The 21,283-nt window shown below is 33.8% G+C and overlaps 1 protein-coding gene across 1 annotated transcript in view; it reads right to left on the minus strand.

Annotated features, from left to right (window-relative positions):
• The window catches only part of LOC143223557 (sorting nexin-17-like), a 50,757-nt gene extending 29,749 nt beyond the window's left edge, over positions 1-21,008 (minus strand). Inside the window, exons 1-3 of the mRNA XM_076451659.1 lie at positions 20,814-21,008; positions 12,193-12,267; positions 35-152 (exon numbers count right to left, since the gene is read on the minus strand). Coding sequence (XP_076307774.1) covers positions 35-152; positions 12,193-12,267; positions 20,814-20,873 — 253 coding nt within the window. The 5' untranslated portion in view covers positions 20,874-21,008. The remainder of the gene's footprint in view (positions 1-34; positions 153-12,192; positions 12,268-20,813) is intronic.
• Positions 21,009-21,283: the final 275 nt, after the last annotated feature.

The following is a 21,283-nucleotide window of genomic DNA, read 5'->3' on the forward strand; positions in this document are numbered from 1 at the left end:
ACTGTGTACTCATGAAAATTGCTTGTAAACTTACATGTCTGAATGTATTTCTCCAATAAAACTCGACGTTCCTCTAGCTGAGGAGGTGATAAAGGAAGAAGCTTTTTTGGAGGAAACTGGGGCAAACGTACAGACCTGTACTCTTTCTTTAACTAGAGCATAATAAAAAACAGTTGAAAACAGTTCATTCATATATTTACCAGGAATCCACAACCACTGTTAGCTTAATTCTGAGAAGTATAATTTAAATACAAACAAGTAAAACATAACAGAACATTTATATTTTGCTATAAAGTAGTGTGACTTGTCAGTTTAGTTCATGTTACCTCTAGTTACTTGCAAGTACATACAATCAGCTTACAGTTAAGCAACAAATTGCAATTTAATCTGCTCTTTCTAATGTGGACTTACATGTACATGTAATCCTGTGAATTTTAAACTTCTACTTATGAATCACATTAATTCTTTATTGCTGACACTGCACTTGAAAAGCATTAGAATAACAACTTATTTTGGTCTCTAAAATAATTCATGAAATATAGTTTGAAACTTTAAACTGAAAAGATTTTCCAAATTTTAATTCAGTAAAAGTGGCTGGTTCTTTCTCAACTATTTGTTTTTTTATTTAGTTCTGATGTGTTCATGATTATGGTATTTTTGCATATTTTGTTCTTGTCTTTTATCCAGAAACCAAATTTATATTTCTTAAATAGTGACCTCAGTCTTTCAACCCACAAAATTAATCACAAAGAGAAAAAGAGCTGTAAAGGTTGATTAACATATTTTGTTTAGAACCATATATCCTCGGTATTATAAGAAAAAGAAATGTCTATAAACAGATAGACAAACAGAGATATGGAACTTCATTCTACACATCTCATGAACCTTTATGGTAGGGGTGGATAAAAAAAAGTAAAATTATAAATTTAAGTTCTAATGACTACTAACTGAACAAGTATTTTTTATAGCATACATTTTGCTGTATTGATGAATTATTTAAAATATGTATATTATAGTCTCTGCAGAAGTATAAGACAATAACTATTTATTATACATAAGAAAAGCACAAGGGTTAAGAAATTTCCCAACTTGTGAAATTTATTTATATTTGATGAATGAGGCACACATGTACCTCTATAACTTCACTGAAAATGTTTACATTTGATCAGAATGTATCCCAGTGTTTGCTATTTTTAAATAAGTATCTGCAAAGAATACAGTGCTATATTATCCACTTACAATAAAAGTTGTTCAAGTGACCTACAAAAGACTGAGTGAGATAGTGTAAGTATATTTTAGTATTCGAGCAATTTCTAGTGATTTATGTTCTTCAATTACTATAGTTGGTTGAGTCTAACTGCATCTTTTTCATTTGATGATTGGAATAAAATATCACTAGTCTGAAGTACAACATTCATCATTCTTTCTTTATAAACTTTGGTTTACCATACAGTAATCTCTGTCTTTGTTATGCATGTATTGTTAATTCAATTGTTATTGTTTTTCTTTACTACTTCTGAGTCAAAAGAATGCAACTGTCTACTATAAGTCTATTATAGTTTTAGGATTTATGTATGGTATTTCATAATAGTTACTTTATATGAAAAATTCTCATTTTATTTTGATCAGTATATGTATTAATAACAGCATAATAAAAAGTTATATGCACACCAATGAAATATTACAAATTTCATAAATATATACTTGCTTGATTATTCAAGAAACATTTGTTATCTCAGGAGAGAACATATTTTATTTGTAATTTTGTTCCAGTTTTGATTTTCTGCAGGCACATTATTTTAAGTTTCTTTTCATATGTGGGTAATTTCATAGCAGGCATGTTATTTCTTTTAAATAAATTTATATTTCTGTTGGTTGTATGTCCAGTTTATGTAGAGTTTAAATTGGTTGGGAACTGCACATTTTTGTCTTTCCTCTATTGGTGTTATATAAATTGTCATTGGTGTTTCAGTACCAACTTTTTAAATTCTATATTCAATAAAACATTAAAAATGGAAGAAAAAAAAAGGAGGGTACTTAACATGGTGGGAAGACCAGAGGAGCATTACACTGGAGAAAGTGCAATGGATGTCTATGAATCACTGTTTTTCAAAATGTTGGTAAGAATTGGCAAAATTCCATTGTGGTTTACTCTTGAAGTCCATGAATAGTGGTCTACACCTGAGTGAAACTTAAGTATATCTAATAACACACATGTATATACTACTGGATAAGTTACCAGTAGACTTGTATAACAGCCCATCAACAGTCAGTATTATAGTGCAATCACTAAACAGTGTGGATTTGAATTAAAGCATAATCAACCAGGCAACACCTGCCACAGAGTAGGATCCCATCATAAGTGGTTAAATTTGGGATTTATAAAATAAAAACATAAATGAAATGAAGACATAAGACTTATCTCAGTCAAAAGCAAAGGGATTTGGGTAAAATCACTACAGGAGGAAGACAACATTCACTAGAGGAAGATACTATCACAAAGAAGATCCTGGAGTGCACAGAATTCCTGAAGAAGCTCAGTTGGAAGGAAAACAAAGCTTGGGGCAGCCTTGTCGCAGTGATTCGGGATTCTTGGGCAATCACAAGACCGAAAATTATGTGGAACTGGTTGAGGCTCTGGTGAAGAACTACAACAAAATGGGCTGCAGAATGTCCCTGAAAGTCCATATCCTTGATGCTCACCTTGATAAATTCAAAAAAAACATGGGAGCATACTCAGAGGAGCAAGGCAAGCACTTTCACCAAGATATACTGGGCTTTGAATGCCGCTACCAAGGAGTGTGTAACAAAAACATGACGAGAGACTATCTGGGGGCTGCTACGTGAAAGTGATTTACATTACAGTTGCAAATCTTGAAAACTACTCACTTCTAAACATTTTTGTATAACTTTAGTATAAATACATGTAAATCTTGATTCATATGTTGTTTTAATTCAGACCTTATGTAAATGAAAATGTGCAAATTTGCCCATTTTTACATTGAAAATAGGTTAATTTCTAAATTTCATTATCCAGGTCACTAAAGCAAAGTTTGAAGTAAATAATGGCCATTTTCTGTACTTTTACAACATAAGCAATTAAGAAATAACACATATCATCCAGGAACAAAATTTGTGTTACATAGGATAATCTCTTCCAAAGGATGTTGAAGGCATGCAACCAAGGTCATAGTGATTTAGTGAATTTGATGATAGGATATGTTGTGGATACAGTAACTTTCTATGGATAAAACTGATATGCCAGCCTAATGAGTTCATGAATCAAAACAGCAAATGAGACAGGGTATAGAGAATAACATAGGAGGAATGATAAAGGATGCAGGTATCATTTATGGCACAAATATTGAAACAACAATGTAAGCAACCAAAGAGGAAAAGGAAATAGGTCTTGAGAGTGAGATGGTATGTAGAATACATAGAAAAAGGTTCAAAGGAAAAATGAGAAAGGTCATAAAGGGCCACACTGAGATTCCAATCAAACAAATCAAAGGAACATGGAGGACACATAACTTTAAAGAAATTAAAAATGAGAAAAGAGATGGGAAGATAATACCTAAAGAAATTTTGGAGAAATGGAATGTGTTTGACAATGCTGCTGATAGCTAAAAAAAGTCAAAATTAACAAGCCTTTGTCGGACAACCAGGTGAAGAAATGTGATAGACTAGGAATGTAAAAGTGGGAAGGATGTAAGCCACATCAAATAGACTAAAGGCAGAAAGTAGACCAGTGTTGTAGGTAAACAGTCTTTGAAGAAGGTCTAATGGAATAGGAAAGGAAAGATTCAACATAAAGATGTCTCAACCCATGGACCTGACAAAAGTGATGTGTGAAGACAGAGTTTGGTGATTGATGTCTGGATGAACAAAGTATGACTGAGGTTGACAGAGATCAAGACAAAAGTGAGAGTATGAGAGATTTGAAAAGTAAAAAGGAAATGATGGTTGTGGCAATCAAGAGGAATCCACAAGTAGGATGAAGTGCAGAGTGGTATGGAATAAAAACAAAACTCTAGAGATAAGCCAACTAAAAGTAAAGACCCCTCCAATCTTGACAGATTGCAACTATGCCCAGCATTAGAAGATGAGGAACAAGAGACTAAAGGGAAGGAAGTTTGTGTTCCAGCAAGTCACAAAGGCATATATGAAGTGTTCCCAGCTGAAAATAAACCCACCTGAAGATCTTTGGATCAAGGTACCTTTCCATGAAGAGAACCTTGCTGGGAAGACATAATCAATCCACCATCAATGTCAATGAGCCAGAAAAAAAAGCAAGTAAGATTACAATGTGGTGACTGTAGGTCTAGGAAGGAGATTTAGGATTGGATAGCACAGAAACATGGAATTGGCACTTAGCTCTGTGATATGAAGGACCACTGTGAAGATGTTGGAATGTACCATATCCCATACCACAACACACAGGAGAGATAAAACTCAATGGACTGTAAAAGGATCACAAATGATGATATGGAGAGAGACTTCTTGACTGACCATAGTTGTGAAGTCTCTCAAGAGGTGAGATAGATAAAAACCTCAACTCTCAAAAGATGAATCCATGAACAGATATAAATCCAGATGAGGTGGAGTAAGCAGCACCTCCACTATAGCTGGTCTCATTCTGACCACAAAGCTAGAGAATTAAGGAGAAGTTACACTGATGTAAGAGTGTCCATCAAAGGAATGCATATAAGGCTGATCCATGGGAAAGAGAGCATTCAAGGAAGCCCACATCCCCAAAGAGATAAAATATTTCAAACTGTAAGAAATGTGAGGTGAGAGACATATGAACTACTTGCCCCAAACCTGAAGACAAAGAGAAAAAGGCTGAGCCTTCACAAAATAATGAATGGGTTATTTAGAGGGGTAAGAATTGACTTACCCATTTTCATCAGAAATCCCACTCACACTGAGTCCTGAAGGAGCAGAAGCATGTGGTCTCTGAACTGTGAACAAGAAGAAGCAAGAAGGAGTTGGTCATCCATAGAAAGAAGAGTGCAAAGAATTATAGAGTGAAGATGTTGGATAAAGTAACTCAGGTGACAATGAACATGCAAACATTGAACTTCCAAAGTCCAAGCACTAATGACATTGAAATACTTAATTCTCCCATGTTTAATTAAGGGTAAAGCAACACAAAAGAGCATCTACTCCATGCCTACCAGAGGTATATCAACCAGCAGTGAAATGTACATGTTGAAAATACAGAACTCCTGAGAGACCTGGAGAAAGGGGAAGATGAACAATTCATCAACAAAATGTATGATGTGGAGGCATGGCAATTGGTGAGAAGTGTGACAGACCAAAATATGTAGATGCCAAAAAAACATAGTCCAAACTGTCTTCTCATTGATAGTATTTTTCAGCAGAAACATTATCACAGTGAAAAGAAGAAATTGCTGGCTGGACTTATTGATTTAGCTCCCTGCAATTAAGGTCTGTACTTCCTCTGCAGAAAAAAACATTTTAAACTATAACGGAAATTTCCATAGTTGATATGATCAGAAATTCACACTAAGATCTTCTAAAATTTGATAGCAAGAAACAAATTCAAACATAGTAAAACAAAACTGTTAAAAAATAATTTGAAGTGCCAATAAGGCAAGTAGTCACATGTGCAAAACATGTCTCAACAATGTTGTGCTAGTTAAGAAAGTTAGGATTGAGTGGAAGTAGCAAAGAGAGCTAGCTACACCAATATAGATGGTGCAATATTATTAGCAGAGAGTAAGATGCACATGCTCAAAAATATGAAATTGATCAGGTATACAGACTGGAGGTAAGACCATAACAGAAGTAAAGAGGACAGGGGACAAAAACCCTGACATTAATGAAGAAAGCAAAACAAAGTTGATAAACAACCTGATAATCAACAATAGGTCAAGCAATTATGTGATAAATGTCAAAAGGTGGGTTAGACTAAAAATGTTCAGAGGGTGTGGTTGATGGACTAATGTCAATAAACATTTTTTCTGTTGGTAGATGGACAGTTTAAGGAAAACAGAAATGAAAGAAAAAAAAATCCATCATTGCAAAGTATAGCTCTAAGGACAGTGTATGACACAAATTCCTGAAGATGAACAAATTACACCTTTGGGTGAAACAGAGACATGTGGTTGGAACAGAGGAAGAGGGGCCTAGATGCCAACTGGTGAAGCAGAGGAAACCACAGTCAAGCTGGTGAAAAATGAGGCACCAACAAAACCTGACAAGGAGTATTGTGTATCAAAGCAGGAACATGAGAAAGAAGAGGAATATAGGCATACAGAAAAGGTAAAATTAGTCCTAGCTGGAAACACTCACTGCCAGGCTCAGAGGTTGAGAAATGATGAGGAAATGGGGAACAAAAGAGAAGTTTGGTGTTGAAAGGAGTGCTGAAGATATTGATGAGAGGTGTGTTCAACTGAGAGCAAATCCAGTAAACATTCTGAGGGTGGAGAGACCACTCTATGGGCAGAATCTTGTCCAGCTAAGAAAGAGGTGATCTTCTATAAAGTTCAGAACCCCCAAGCATAGAACAAGCCTCAGGATGAATCTAAGCCCAAAGCTGCAGGTTTAATGTGTAAAAGTAAAGAGTCTTGTAACTGGCACCTCCATTGATGATTGATTTAAAAAAAAACAAGCTCAGAATTGTCAGAGTGAATTATGATCAACAGATCCATGAAAAGTTGGAAGAAATGCAACCATTCCTGATAAACATTGGAAAGTTCAAGTTTACTAATATGAGATGAATGCTTCTCTGTAGTCCAAATGGTTAAGTCATGTTGTTTAAATATGCCCCAGCCCCACAAAGAAGCATCTGTGAATAACTGAAGATCTGGTCTGGGAAGTGGCAAGGGGATAAAACAAGTCCCTGATATGAGGAGAGGCACGCAATTGAGTAATAGATCTCAGAAAGGTCCTGCAATTTTCATTGAAGTAGATGCATGTGTAGGTAGCTTAAAGGAATGAGTGGCTTGAGAAAATCAAGAGGCCCAACAGCAAAAGAACCTTATGCATAGATTTGTAAAAGACAAGCACAAAACTCACTGACAAGATATTCAACTACTTGTAGATGAAATGGTGAAGTTTAAGCCTGACTGAGATGGGAGGTGATAAAACACCCAGATGTATCAAATATAGGGTGGGCATGAGAGAAAGACTTGACAAACTAGACCAACCATGCAGCTTCTTGTAAAAGAATGCAGATGTAAGAAAAGGAGCCCTCCTAAGAAGAGGTGAGGAAAAGCCAACCATCCATGTAATCATGGAACATCAGTTATAATTCATGAATGAGGTGGATGGATGCTCCATGACGCAATTTAAGACAGAGTAGATGATATGTCAAAAAAAGACAAGGAAACAACTGGAAGATATGATGAATGAAAGAAAAAAATGTCTGGAAGACAGGGCAATCACAATGTGGAAAAAGATGTCTGAAATATTAACCTAATTCATCAAAAGACTTGATGAAAAGAATCACCAAGGAGAAAAAAAACCTCCATGTGGAAACGGGGGATGAAAACAAAAATGGTTGAGAGGTGACAAATTTGGTAATTTATTTTTAATGCTATCTTGCATTTTCAAAGTCATGCATGTATCTTTAACAGTTATAGGTAGTTTTGTGTAACACACAATTTCCTGACTGGAAGATTCATTTATGAATAGTAATAAAATTACACAATATCATTTGTAGCAACTAGTGAAAAAAAACACAGTAAATGGAACAAGCAGACAAGAATTCGAGACTGAATATGCTAAAACTAGTTTCTCAAATTTCAAGTCTTCTGATAGTTTGTTTCATTCACTCTGGTTTTCATTAAGTCACCAATTATTTATACATTATGGTGTTACTACCAGAGACTTGTAAAATGTTTGTTGTCAAATTGGTATCTTTATTGCAACAGTATTTCTTTAAAAAAAGATTTGTAGAATAATTCAAATGAAATGAATTACATTTAGATTAAATTAAATTTATTAAATTTAGATCATACTTTATAAAACCTTAACTAATGTTAGGCCTAAGTCAGGTAAAAAGATAAGTTAACACTGTACCATGTATGTTTTTTTATACATTAGCTTAGTTAGGACTAAACTATACTGTACTTAATATTATCTATAAATGAACTTATAATGTTATTCCAGGATCTAACAGACCTTTTTGAAAACTTGAGGCTTTTAATGTCATTGTGCTAAATAGTTAATAAAGAATATTTATATCCATCTTTTTTTTGTTATTCTTTCATTTGTAGAGCAGTTCTATTTGATATATTCATTGAACTATCAGCTCTCTGACACAAGTAGGTGCTTGCACTGTTTTTCTGGGCAAAATTCTTACTGCACATGTTTATAAGGTGTGTTGACAGCACAATTATAGTATGACAAGATTTCAGTGCCTGTGAATAGAACTTTTTTGTATTACTCTAGATATTCCATATTTAAAGAAGTACTGTTGTAATGAGACAATAATCTGAGTGCAAGTGTCTTTGTCTTGTAGGTCTCTGTTAGTCTAATATTATAACATTCAGTATCATCTGCAATGATAATGTAAGAGCATCTTCCCAATTAAACATGCATGTACACACATGATTTTCATAACAGGCACACAAACAAGGTATTATTATACAGTTAATTGTTAAAACTGGTTTTAAATGAACTTTCTAAAACTTTCACTTTGTTTCATTCTTTACTGTATCTTTTAAAAGTTAAACCTTATGAAAGGTTTTAGTATTTGCTGTGTTAATATTTTAAACTACTGTGTACTGGATTTTATCAGAAACCGATGTCTAAAATTCACAGTTGCTTCAAGGCACAAAACTGGGAAAAAAAATAATCGTTAACTCTCCAGATTAAGCTCATATGTATAAACCCAAAGTTATATAAAAATAATAAAAAGACTAGTAACTACTAACAAACAGACATTCACTTTCAGAGCTATGCAGGTCAAAGTTAACATTTTGCTAAATTGAAAATATATTTTCAATCATACCTCTAAGCATTGGGCCAATTTTATTGCTTGGTCCAATCTTATATACCTCACTTAATTGCCCTTGGCAATATTTGCCTCATAATGCTCTCTACCAAATCAACATGACCTCTATCTTGGTACAATATAATAAAAGTACATCACTCATTTCATGTTATTGCTTTTCAAAACTGACTCAATCCATAGTTTCTTAACACTGGCTTTCTGTGAGGAGAAAGTATAGGAGAGTGTGAGAGAGAGGTAAGTTAGGAAAATGTTAACTTCCAAAACACACATACATACTTCCACTACCACTTATAGCTGGAATTCCACATTGAGAAGGTGGAGGGCATTATCCATAAAGAATGCATCTGCATAGACCATGGGTGTATCAACAGTAAATTATCAGTGTTTTAAAAGCTGAGCTTATCTAACAGAAAACCTTGCAATGTAGCATCTCTTGTTGGGGAATCTGGTTGGTACAAGACAATTAATCTGGTACTTCAATCATTAGATGTTGAATATAGCAAGCTGAAAGGGTGATTGATCCTGATAAAAAAAAAAGTTCCAAAATTTGAAAACATGGATCCTTGGGCCAAGTGTCCTTTTATGATAAAAACAAGACATCATTATGAAACTGTTGAAGTGACACCTGAAGATATTTGATGTTTCCTTAATAAGCCCAGACCATAAAACATCACTGTTTGAAGAGCAAGAAAGACAAATATTGTGCACAGACCATTGAATTCCTGACTGTTGAAATATGCACTCCATATATGTAAGAAAGAGATTCATAAACATATGATCTCTAGATGAGGTGCTAGCAGAACCTATATCTTAGTATTGTCTTGACTTAAACACCCTTCAAGATCTAAGAAAGATTGTAAATAAAAAAATTGAACAATTCAGTGAAATGATGTTCATCAATTGGTGAACATACATGGTGCTGAAGCTAGGTAGATGGTAATAACTCTGAACTGTAATATCTGACCACTGTACACAAAAAGTGTCAAAATGGCTGGTGATACCTCCATTACAGCAACATGCAGATAGGAGCCGAATAAAATCAGTACTGACTTTCAACATTCACAATCCTAGTAACAAAAAGTCAACTCAGATTTAGTGTGAATCACTTGTGAAGCTTAAAGAATCTAAGTATTGATATAGATGAGAAAAATCAAAAAATGGACATCCATTTCTTACATCTTAAACCCAACAACTGATGTGAATAAAACCCTGGAAGAACTAGTACAACACTTTCTCTCTACTCCTAGAACAACCAGATTCTGATAATTATAGATCTAAATTCCAAACTCCAAGTATCTGTGGAAGAAAACCCTACAGGTTAGATAATGGTGTTGAAAATGTGAATTGCAGGGCTAATCCCAATTAAAGGATCTATAATGGCCATCATGAATATGAAGGTAAAATTACTCCATATCCAGAAATTCTTGGAGCCAAGACCCCTCCAAAATATCCTGAAGGCATATAAATCCCGACACCACTAGTGGCATTCCAACTGAGCAGTGAAACTCATGAATATAGACAGAATCTATTCTTGGTATCCATATACAGAGATGATTGATGTTGGGAGTCAAGACCTTTGAAAAAGGGGAATATGACACCTTGTATGATCCAATAAAAGTCCAGATGAATGACAACAAGGATGAATATAGAAGCTGACAATTGAAACAATGAGCATGATAACAATACTTCCAGGTGATCAGTAAATGAAGTTGGAGAACCAGAAAGTCTTTACCTTGATTTAGTGTTTAGAAAAACATGCTGGATGTTAAAGTTGTAAGTCCGTAGATATACCTCTCTCCCATTAAAGGACACTGATCTATTCAGGTGAACTACCAGTTCCACCTCAGTACCTCTAATTTTGAGGAGCACATGTAGTATTTAAGTTACAATATACATCCACCTCGTGGTGGTAAGCTAAATCACATAATTTTAACAATCATGTTGGTTAAAAGCCGAGCTGTCCTATCTCATAACTGTGTAGCAAACTTCCCTGCATAAAGCACAATGTCTGTGGATAGAGAGAGAGCTAAACATATGCTATCAGACCTTATAGCTGTCAAGTAAGTGCACATTCAAAAGTCACTGGGGAAAAACTCCAAACATCATGCTCAATCTACCAACTAAAGAAAACAACTCAGAAGCATTAAGCTTAGGTTTTCACAACAGACAATTGCTGTAAATTCCAGTTTACTAATCATATTATACAGTACATTATAACAATAACACAGCTGTGTCATGACCAGTGTACTTTCATTTTATGCATTCTTTTGATCAAAATAAAAATATTATTTAGATTCCAAAAATGTGTAAATCTGTTTATGAATTACTGCAGGTGCAAATCCTAATGTTCAGCATTCAATAAACACATTAGAATTCATGCTTTTATTACATCATTTCTTAATATTCAAGTGAATATTTTCCACATCAAAATGCATTGTTAGGCTGTCATACAATCATTCATGAAACATGAAACATCATAAAAAAAATACACAATACAAATCAGTATCAGGTAAGCCAACAGCAATACAAAAAATCTAAGATGATTTTTAAGACTATATTATACATCAAATGGTAGAAACTCAACCAATGTGCTTACCTAACTGTGCATGTGTTGAACATATACATGTATTTTAATGATAACAGATTCCTGCTGCTCCAGTTCATTAGTTTGTTTAATGACAAAAAAACAACTGCTTTATGAACTTACTGTAAGTGTATCATCTTGTGCATAAGTGATACACAACATTACTAGATTTTTGAATCAGCTTGTTATTCAATAATCCATATACAATAATGAAAAATATAAGCTCAAATGAAACCATTTTAACCAGTTATTCATCAGATTACATACAAATCATAATGAGTAAGGGAAAAAATATGAGAACCAGGTTGCATTAGTCAACTATTTATCAGATCATGCATATTTAGTAGTAATAGTAAATGAATAACAAAACAAGTTTATAATATTCAAGTTACTTGTTTGTTATGTGAATAAACGTAACAATAGCAGAAAAACAATCCAAATTGACAAAAGGTCTCACTGAAATGTATGCTAAACTTGACTGTATAAATACATACATATAAACAGAAAGGAAATATTAAAGTCTCGTTGAAAGTATAATTGACTGTTAGCATCTTGCTGCTCAATCATTTTCTTATGAAGAACTATAACATTTATATTTTAACACACATAATTTCAAAGTTACCTGTTCATTAAAACTGTGTAACTGTTTATATCGAATGGTACAGTGATAAGCCCCATTGATGTGGATATTGTACCCCTAAAAAAATAGAAAATAAAACAATTACAGGTGGAATAACAACTAATATATTGATTCTATTTAAACAAGTTCACAAAAGTACAAGTTTTATTTTTTACAATGGTTAAAAACATATCTGATATGATTTTTATATACAGAACTAACATCTATAAACAGTTAACTAAAACAGAATGTATGGAAGTGTCATTTCAAGACATGACATACAGTTTGCATTGCAAACAACTAATTAAATAGTTTTGAAACTTGAAGTTTCTACAGACTACAAACTTCTGCAAATAAAATATCTTTATATGCAGAAGTGGTATGAATTTACAATTTAAAACTTGTAAAAATATTTCACTTCAATGTTTTCTTTAAGAAGCCAATAAAAATGTTTACTTCAGTTGTAGGTTTTTAAATAAAAATACTTAAATAAAATACTTAAATATTTAGAATATCTTTTAAACTTCAATACCCAGGTAACAAGCTGTAAAACCAAAACAAGTGGTTAAAAACAAGTAATTATTTTTGAACTACACAAATTGACAATAAGCTTAAAATGGCATGCATAACACAGTAAAACCATGGTTTTTGACCTCCAAGTTGAAATACCCAGGTAATTTTATAAATCTGCAAAAATCATATGGAAAAACTTTTTTTTTTCAAATAGGAAAAACTAGTACACTATATTAATGGTGAATGATTGGTGGCATTTGTTAATAAATCAATCTAAGGACTCAGTAATGAACTACATTTGATTAACCAACTACTAAAACTGATTAATTAAACCATGGTTCCAATTTTCCTTGTAAAACTATATCAAGAACATGGCAAGCAAGATTAGTGACAGTGGCAATTGAATCAAAGACTCAATATACAATGTATTCCTGCTGACATTAGCAGGAGGTATGCTAAAAACAACAGGATCAACTCTTGAGAAAAAGGTGAAAAAGTACCACTCAGACATCTTCAGCTTTGAAAGAGGCATGAGTTGGATAGCACTTACTATGGCCAATTTCTCTCAGAACTATGAGAAAGTTAACATTTATTTACATTGAAAATGTATTTCCAATAATACGTACCACTTATCACACAACAGCTATTACTCAGGCACTAGGGTTTCCTTCCTTTGTCCATCTAAGAAATGATCAAATGTTTTTTCCTACCCTCATCCAGTCTTTTATTTCCCACTTATTTACCCTTGGAGATATATGTCTTGTGACACTTTCTACCTATTTCAAAGAAATGAGGGATTTAAGTGACATCCACATCCCCAAAAGAGAAATAACCATCCATGCAGTGGGAGAGGAGAGGTAAGTGTCAGACTGCACTATCCATAGCAGTTGTTTTTTTGAGCCAGATAGCAGTTGGCTGAGCCAGACTGAGACATGTTGAAAAAGATATCCAGATGGATGATATACTGCTTTGAGGATGAGAACAGATTTCTTGATTCTGATAATGACTACCTTTGTTGCTTCTGACAGTAGAATCTGAGTTTGACATTCTACCAACAGATGTAATGATGCCAGTAACAACCAGTCATCAATGTAATGGTGCATATACAGGTTTAGAAAACAGACATGATGCCAATGCTAGTCTGAAAGGCAGAGTTCTGAACTGCGGCATTGATCCTTGTGTACAAAACACAAATAGTTGCAGGACAGCTCTATTATAGGAATGAGCATACAGGTATCAACAACATTAAATATGGCCATCCACAGTCCTGATAAAAAAAAATGCCAATGTGGAGTGAGGAATGACTCCATCATGAACCTTGGATGATTTAGAAATCGACTTAGATGAGAAAGATCAATGACCTGATTTCAATCTCCTGTCATCTTGAGTGCAACAAAATGACAAATAAAATCCTGAAAGAACTGGAATGACTCTCCATTGTCCCCTTGACCAACAAATCTCTGATAGCTCTGAGAATCTGTAAGAGGTAGAAACACTACAGATTGAGTGGATAATTGTGGTAAACATATGAACTGAATGCCCAATCCTGATGCAAGAACTTGTAGTTTCTGTGGATCTGTGGTAAAGGTTTTCCATAAACTCAGAAAGTCTCAGAGCCAATTTCCCACAGATCCCCAAGTCATACAGTAGTCAATTCAACTTCTGGTGACATTTTGACCAAGTAAAAGAATCTTGTGGATATGAATGGAATCTGTTCTGGGTTCCAATGCCAGGGGCTGATGTAAAGGGTCAGGGTGCTCAAATAGCAATAGAACTATGGCATCCTTTAAGAGCCAAGGAAAGTCAAGAAGCTAATGACAATAGGGATGAATACAAATGAGCAACATCAATTCTTTATTCCAAAGGCATTCAATTATTTACAAAAATCAAGGGTTGGAGGAAGGAGGCCTCACATAACTCTTAAACAGCAGTTACCAGTAGATGAACAACAACACATCTCTACACCCCTCAAACACACAAATCCCAACAACATACTAGCTAAGAATCTAGAGGAAATGCAGAAGCTGACAATCAAACCAATACAGATGCTGTAAATGGTCCCAACTTGTCACCAAATTGATATGGTGATTACTTAGAGGCTTCTGACAAAAGTTGGGGGGATGATATATATCTTGTTATCATAGTTAGGGTCAGATAAATCCTAGAAAATTGTGAGCTATTCAGATTGACCACAAACTCAATTCTTCAACCACAAATTTCCAGGAGCAAGTATATTCTTTGAGAGTCTAAATACATGTCCACCTGGTGGTGTTAAGCTAAAGCACATTGTTCTGACAAATGTGGTGGACAAACCAAAGAGCAATAAACCTCATTGCATGAACCACAATATCATGGGATAATGGAACATTCACCCTCAGACATTTCCCCCATCAAAAAAGCACAAACTCAAAAGCAACTAAAACAAAAACCAAAAATATCTCACACTAGCTCAACTTACAAAAAAGGAGCCTAGATAGATGATCCCAATTTGACCTCCTGAGAAGCCAGAAGAATAAAGGAAAGCACTGGAAAATGAAAATCTAAATTATTTCCAGGATTGCAATGAAGTGCTACTCCAGAGCCCTCTAGAAATACTCCACTGGACCAAATATATCTCTATCTCACTATGAATAAGATCATGAACAGCCTCAACTGAAAATGACACCTTAAACACTGTTCACAGATGCTAGATGTCAGAGGTGGGATAAGAAAGACCTGATTTGCTTTCATGCCAGAAATAATAATCCAGTAATTCATGCTGTATATCAGCTTGCCAACTGAAAAAGAAAATTTTATTTTTTTTCCAAATACCAACTAGGCAACATGAGGAGCACTCAAGTTATCTCCAATGGTTGTAGTACAGAGAAACCCTTAGTGAATGCTTTGTTGACAAAAAGTGATACTTTATCTGAACAGGTGCTTACATACAGTAACATAATAGAGGGTGCATCGACATACCTGTAAAATGTCATGAAACATATATCACTAAGGGCAATTAAGTGGGGTATAAATGACTAGAGAAAGCAATAAAAAAATCAGACAAATGCAATCAAGTAATAACTGTAGTTTGAAGAAAGGTTTTGGAATTATTACTGTCTACCTTCCAAGGAAAACAAGGAAGAATAGAAGGAGAACAAATAGATAGATCTATTGCAATAAAAATAATAACTTTAGGTAAGAAAATAAGTAAATAAGTGATCCAATATTGAAAACAGGTTGTAAATGAAAAACATTTGCTTTGTAAAGCAACCATTCTTATTAATAACATCACCATCCCATAAGGTGACTATTGTCATTCAAGCTTCCAAAGTTAAAGGGAGATGGCAATTGGTCAATACAAACATAAGGTCTTTCTGATCGAAATATTTTTCTGGTGACATGTAAAGTGAATCAATTGTGATGGTATGATCAGTTGAGACATAGATGGCAACAGCTTTCTATGGTATAGTGACTGGGACAGTCATTGAGAATACATGCTGGACAACCATCAGTACATCACCAACATGAATCTGTCTGTCACAGTACCTGTCTTTTTAGCTTTAGTGTCATCTAAATTAAATCTGAAACACCTTGACAGTTCTACTGTCAAAAAGTAGGTATTCGTAACTAAAGATTGCTGGAGATATTGGTGGAGTGCTTTTATGCTTAGATTTATAACAATTTTTTTGTTTTAGTTGATATAGAATTATTGACCTCCAAAGGTTCTGACATAAGGCAGAACTCCATCAGATGAAAGTGATTCTAGTGAACATAGACACGATTGAATAATGGTCATGCAGCTCAGACTCAGTAAAGGAGAATCCAGTCATTTATTGTTGGCAATGGTGGGACTCATCTTCAAGCTTTTATGTGGGTAGAGAAAGACTCTGAGTGGAAAAGAAATATCTTTATCCACCCACATTGTGACAACATAACACAGTGCAGCTGCATAGCTATAGTTTGGAAGGGGAGCTGTAAACATTATGTGCTGCATCTCTTTTCTTACAATAGATTTTGTACATGATTTAAAACAGGAGAGATGGGAACCTATGCAGATGACACAATAAGGCTCTCACTGGCACTTATTATTGTAGCCTTTGCTTTCACAATGAGCACAAGTTATAGACTTACACAAACTGTCAAAATCTATGACAGTTAACACATCAAAGAGTTAGGAAAGTAAGGCCTGACTGTGCTATTTAAATACCCTGCCTGTCAGGTGAACATGCTGTAAACATCAGAATCAGTGACTCTGCAATTCCATTTTTTCATGCACATAATCTCACAGCTGTTACTCCTTTACTGGAGAGATCAACAAGAAGCTCAACATTAGGGCTGTTAATGAGATCTCTCTTGACAATGATTCCTTATAAGGAATTCAAAGTTGTTTGGGGAATAACCTCAGCAGGCATACCCTGAATGCATTTGGCCTTTAACAGAAGGTCATTATCATAGAGTCATGTAGTTTCAACCAACAGGTCCCCTGATATTAATTTATTAACTGATTTTGGAGAGCCAATAAGCCCTTCTAAGTCTTTTTGTACAGAAAAGGGAGACAACAGAGACATTTTTGACAGAATATAAAATCAAAAAATAAGGTACAGAAAGGATAGGAGATGGCAACTGTACATTGACAGAAACTGCGATCATGTGGTTATTTACAAATTTTGTTTTTTTATTCAGTGGATGTATCAGAAAAATAAAAATACTTAGTATCCACTGACACAAACAATGTGGAGTCTATAGTTTTAACTTGTACTCATTTGACAGTATAGCCACACCAGGGTTTCATAAACACTAAACCCAAACCCAAGCATAATGTTCACAACACACTTTGAGGGCATACACCATTAGCACTTGGTGACCCTAGCCACACATTCCCAGTCAAATGATTATGAGGGATCAAACTCAAAGTCACCTGTCTAAGAATTCAAGGCACAAGTGATGTACTACAGTGTCCTAGATACCACTCAATCAACAGAATTTTTCCCTCCCCCTCACGGGCTGCCATACATGACAGACATGGGTGGATGTTTCAATCCCAGAAAAGATAAACTATAGGCAGAGCCTACCTTTGGTGGTCCCTCACAACATATATGAATCCATGCTGAGAGGAATTTTGATTAACTGGTTAGTTTATATGACACTAATTAAATGTAATCTATGCTCATAGGTAATACATTAAATCATCCAATTCTATTTAATGGACCTATCTGTCTACACTGACTCTGCAAGAAGCCAGCAAGCTCTCTCTTGGAACCTTCCAATTCTTTTCAATCTACCATGTCAAACATTAAGCTAATCCAAAGGCTGACTACCCTATTTGAAAAATGAAACTTTAAATCTGCAAATGACTTCTACCCTGTCAAACCTTAATACTAGTAGTACTAGGAGATATAGATTTATCACAGAGGAGAAAATGATGTATCAATTTTACTTTTTATATTTTTTAATACTTCAATCAGATCCTCTTTAACCATTCTTTTCTAAAGAGAAAATCATCTTAAGGACCTTAAACTGCCTCATAAGACAGTCTTTCCATCCAAGGACTCATACTAGTAGCCTTATTTTGAACCTTTCCAACAACTCAACATTTTTTTTAAAGGAGCTCAAAACTGAATACAATATTAAAAATGAGACTTAGGCCTAACCATAGGTCTTCAAATAAACTATAATCTCCATTGATTTATATTCAACATTTGGATTTTAGAGCTACGCCCTACAACTTTATGCAAGAGTGATTTATAATGTGACAATCAGCCTACTGTTTTTATCTAAGTTAGGAATCTAATTATAACCATTGAAATTCTAAGATGATTACAAAATAATATAATATCTCAAATATAAACAATATTAACATACTTTGTTAATCTCCACTCTCTTTGTTACTTCCAGCTCTTGTACAAAATAGACTGCTTGTTAAATTGTATTGGTAAAGAATGTAACATCTGTTGAGCCAGAGTAAGTTTGAACATCTACTAAACTAGCCTTCAACACTAGCAATGACAAACTCAGTGTTAGCATCTCAAACAACAAATGTCAAAGCCAATGAAAATATATATGTAAAGAAATACATAGTAGTTAATGACAATACAATGGAAAATCTTCAGTAAATGGACATCAACTAATTTCTACTAATAATGTTATAAGTTTAACTATATATGTAAGTTGTTAAAACTGCACAATTAGACAAGTGGAAAGAACATGTATGTCAGTGATGACAAGGAACCATAACTGCAACTAATAAAGGTAAACAAGTACTTCAAAATGTAAATAACAATGCTGGCATATGATCTAGATATTTTGAGGTGAAATGCAAGAAAACAGCAGTGGTTAAAAGCTTCAGTGAATGACTACTGAAAAGAGCCAACCCTTTGAAGTGTTAGTTGTCATAGTTTTACAGTAACCAGTTCAACTTTGTCAGTATAACAAAACAGAATGACTACAAAAACTGGGGACAAACTTACAATATTGTAAAAATAGAGTTTGTATTGCAACTTTGAATGATCATAACAATGCCATTAAGTGTAAGCGTAATCAGGCTGGCTTTGAAGAACTCATAAAAAACATAATTCAAACTTAAGACTAAATTAAGTTGTTTGCACGTTACTATACTAATAGTATTACTAGTGAGTTTGATGCAAGTTATATTTTGATATCTGAATTTTCTTTACTAAAATCATAGAGTAACAGAAAATATAGAATACAAAGTTCTATAAATCTTCTTTGCTCTTAAATTCAAACTTTAATACAGCTTATAACATTGTTGCTGTTTTTATCCTTAAGATCCCACTAAATGTCAAAGTTTTTAATTTCAACAACAATCACAAATAAATCCTTATTTCCAAATTTAAATGTTATAATTGTATCATAAATTATATATATGCCAAAAGTGAGACTAATTTCCATAATCTGGTTCAGTGACTAAAACTGTTAAAGACCTTTTGAATGAGAGAGAATAATTTTCTCAGAAAGCTGCAACTCACACCATCATAAAACATGATATTAATTAATTGTAAAGGAACCTATTTAATTCAATGATCAATATAATGAACAAAGAGAAAACATAAATATCCCAAAAGAAAGTCATCATGGATCCAACTTATCCTTCTAATAATTAGAACAAAAAAACAAACAAAGAAACCATTTATAACCAATATTTCCTTCCTTTACCATATAAAATTTAAGGACTGACTGGTTCATCTACTTTACCAAATTCAAAAGAACAGAAAACCTTAAAGACAGTCCTTATTGTTCAAGTATTTATCCAGCCTTCACTTAAATTTACTCTATTATGTCCAAAGACTGTTCCAAATGCCAACAACCCTGTTAAGAAAAAAAAAAAACTGTTTTAACTGAAGATGACTCATACTCTGCCAAAATTTATATCTATATCTCTTAGTTCTACCATTTTAAAGCCTCATCATATAGCATTATAAACAAAAACAGGATGCATTAAACTTACTTTTTTATTAATTCATTTTCTTTCAACACCTTATTAACAGGCCTAAAAATTATAATCTTAAATTTCTTGAATTTTTTCTTGATCCTTCCTTTTAAAAAAGGGAAACCAAATCATCAATTACTTATAAAAACTTCTAGGTCTTAGTCTGTTCCGTTAAGTTTTAAAATTTGTCTCCCATTCACATACACACTTCTGATACCCTCTCCTTTTCAGCTTTATAATGTTTCTTTTGATACATAGAACTTTGAATTTCCTAACGTTGGCTTAGGTTTGTGCCATTCATTTATCAAACTACTTATGTTTAAAACATAATTTTGAGCGCAAGTCTTTATGCTGTCGGTGGGTTTGTGGATAAAGAATTTATTGCGATCATTGTTACTGGTTTTGTAAGTGTCGCCTTTTATCTTTCTCTACATATCGCTAAACACTGTGCAAAATTAACGTTAATCTTCGCCTTTCATTTTGAGCTGTTGAATTTATTAGGTTTAAATTAAAGTTTAATTGTCTGTAAATGTAATATGCGTAGTACTACTACCACACTTTATTGCATAAGGACTATAAAATCTCCTTGCACTATTACTTTGTACATTCGAAAAATAAACGCCCACACGCATATAATTCCCGAATGCTAATATCAACATTAAATGAGTAAATAAAAATAACGTACCATATACGTTCCTCCGTTACTATCTTTAAGTTCCAGTGTATCTGGAATTGAAAAATGCATTTCGAAATGTACGCAAACCAAATCAAATTGTCATACAGTAATATATAACAATATACAAAAACTTAAAAGTAAACACAATATCAACTACCCTATTCCGTAGTTTCCTCAACAAACTTGAAAAAAAAAATGTAACTCAGAATAAGCGCCATCTATACGTCATTGATACCATTAACAGAAAAAAAACACCAAAACTTTTATATGTATCAAATTTTATGCAGTTGAAAATTTTAAATGGATCATCTACCAGTAACTTTAATACAAAAAAGCCCGATTAGGGCAACTAATCGTAATTGTGTTTTTCCTTTCAAAGATATTCATTTTTATACTTCTGGTATAATTTGTTTGTTTGAAGCTAAGCACAGAGCTGCACAAGAGATATACTTGTGCTCTGTCTACCACGGGCATAGAAA

Source organism: Tachypleus tridentatus, chromosome 8 (genome assembly GCF_004210375.1).
Source record: "Tachypleus tridentatus isolate NWPU-2018 chromosome 8, ASM421037v1, whole genome shotgun sequence".
In the NCBI taxonomy this organism is placed as follows: Eukaryota; Metazoa; Arthropoda; class Merostomata; order Xiphosura; family Limulidae; genus Tachypleus; species Tachypleus tridentatus.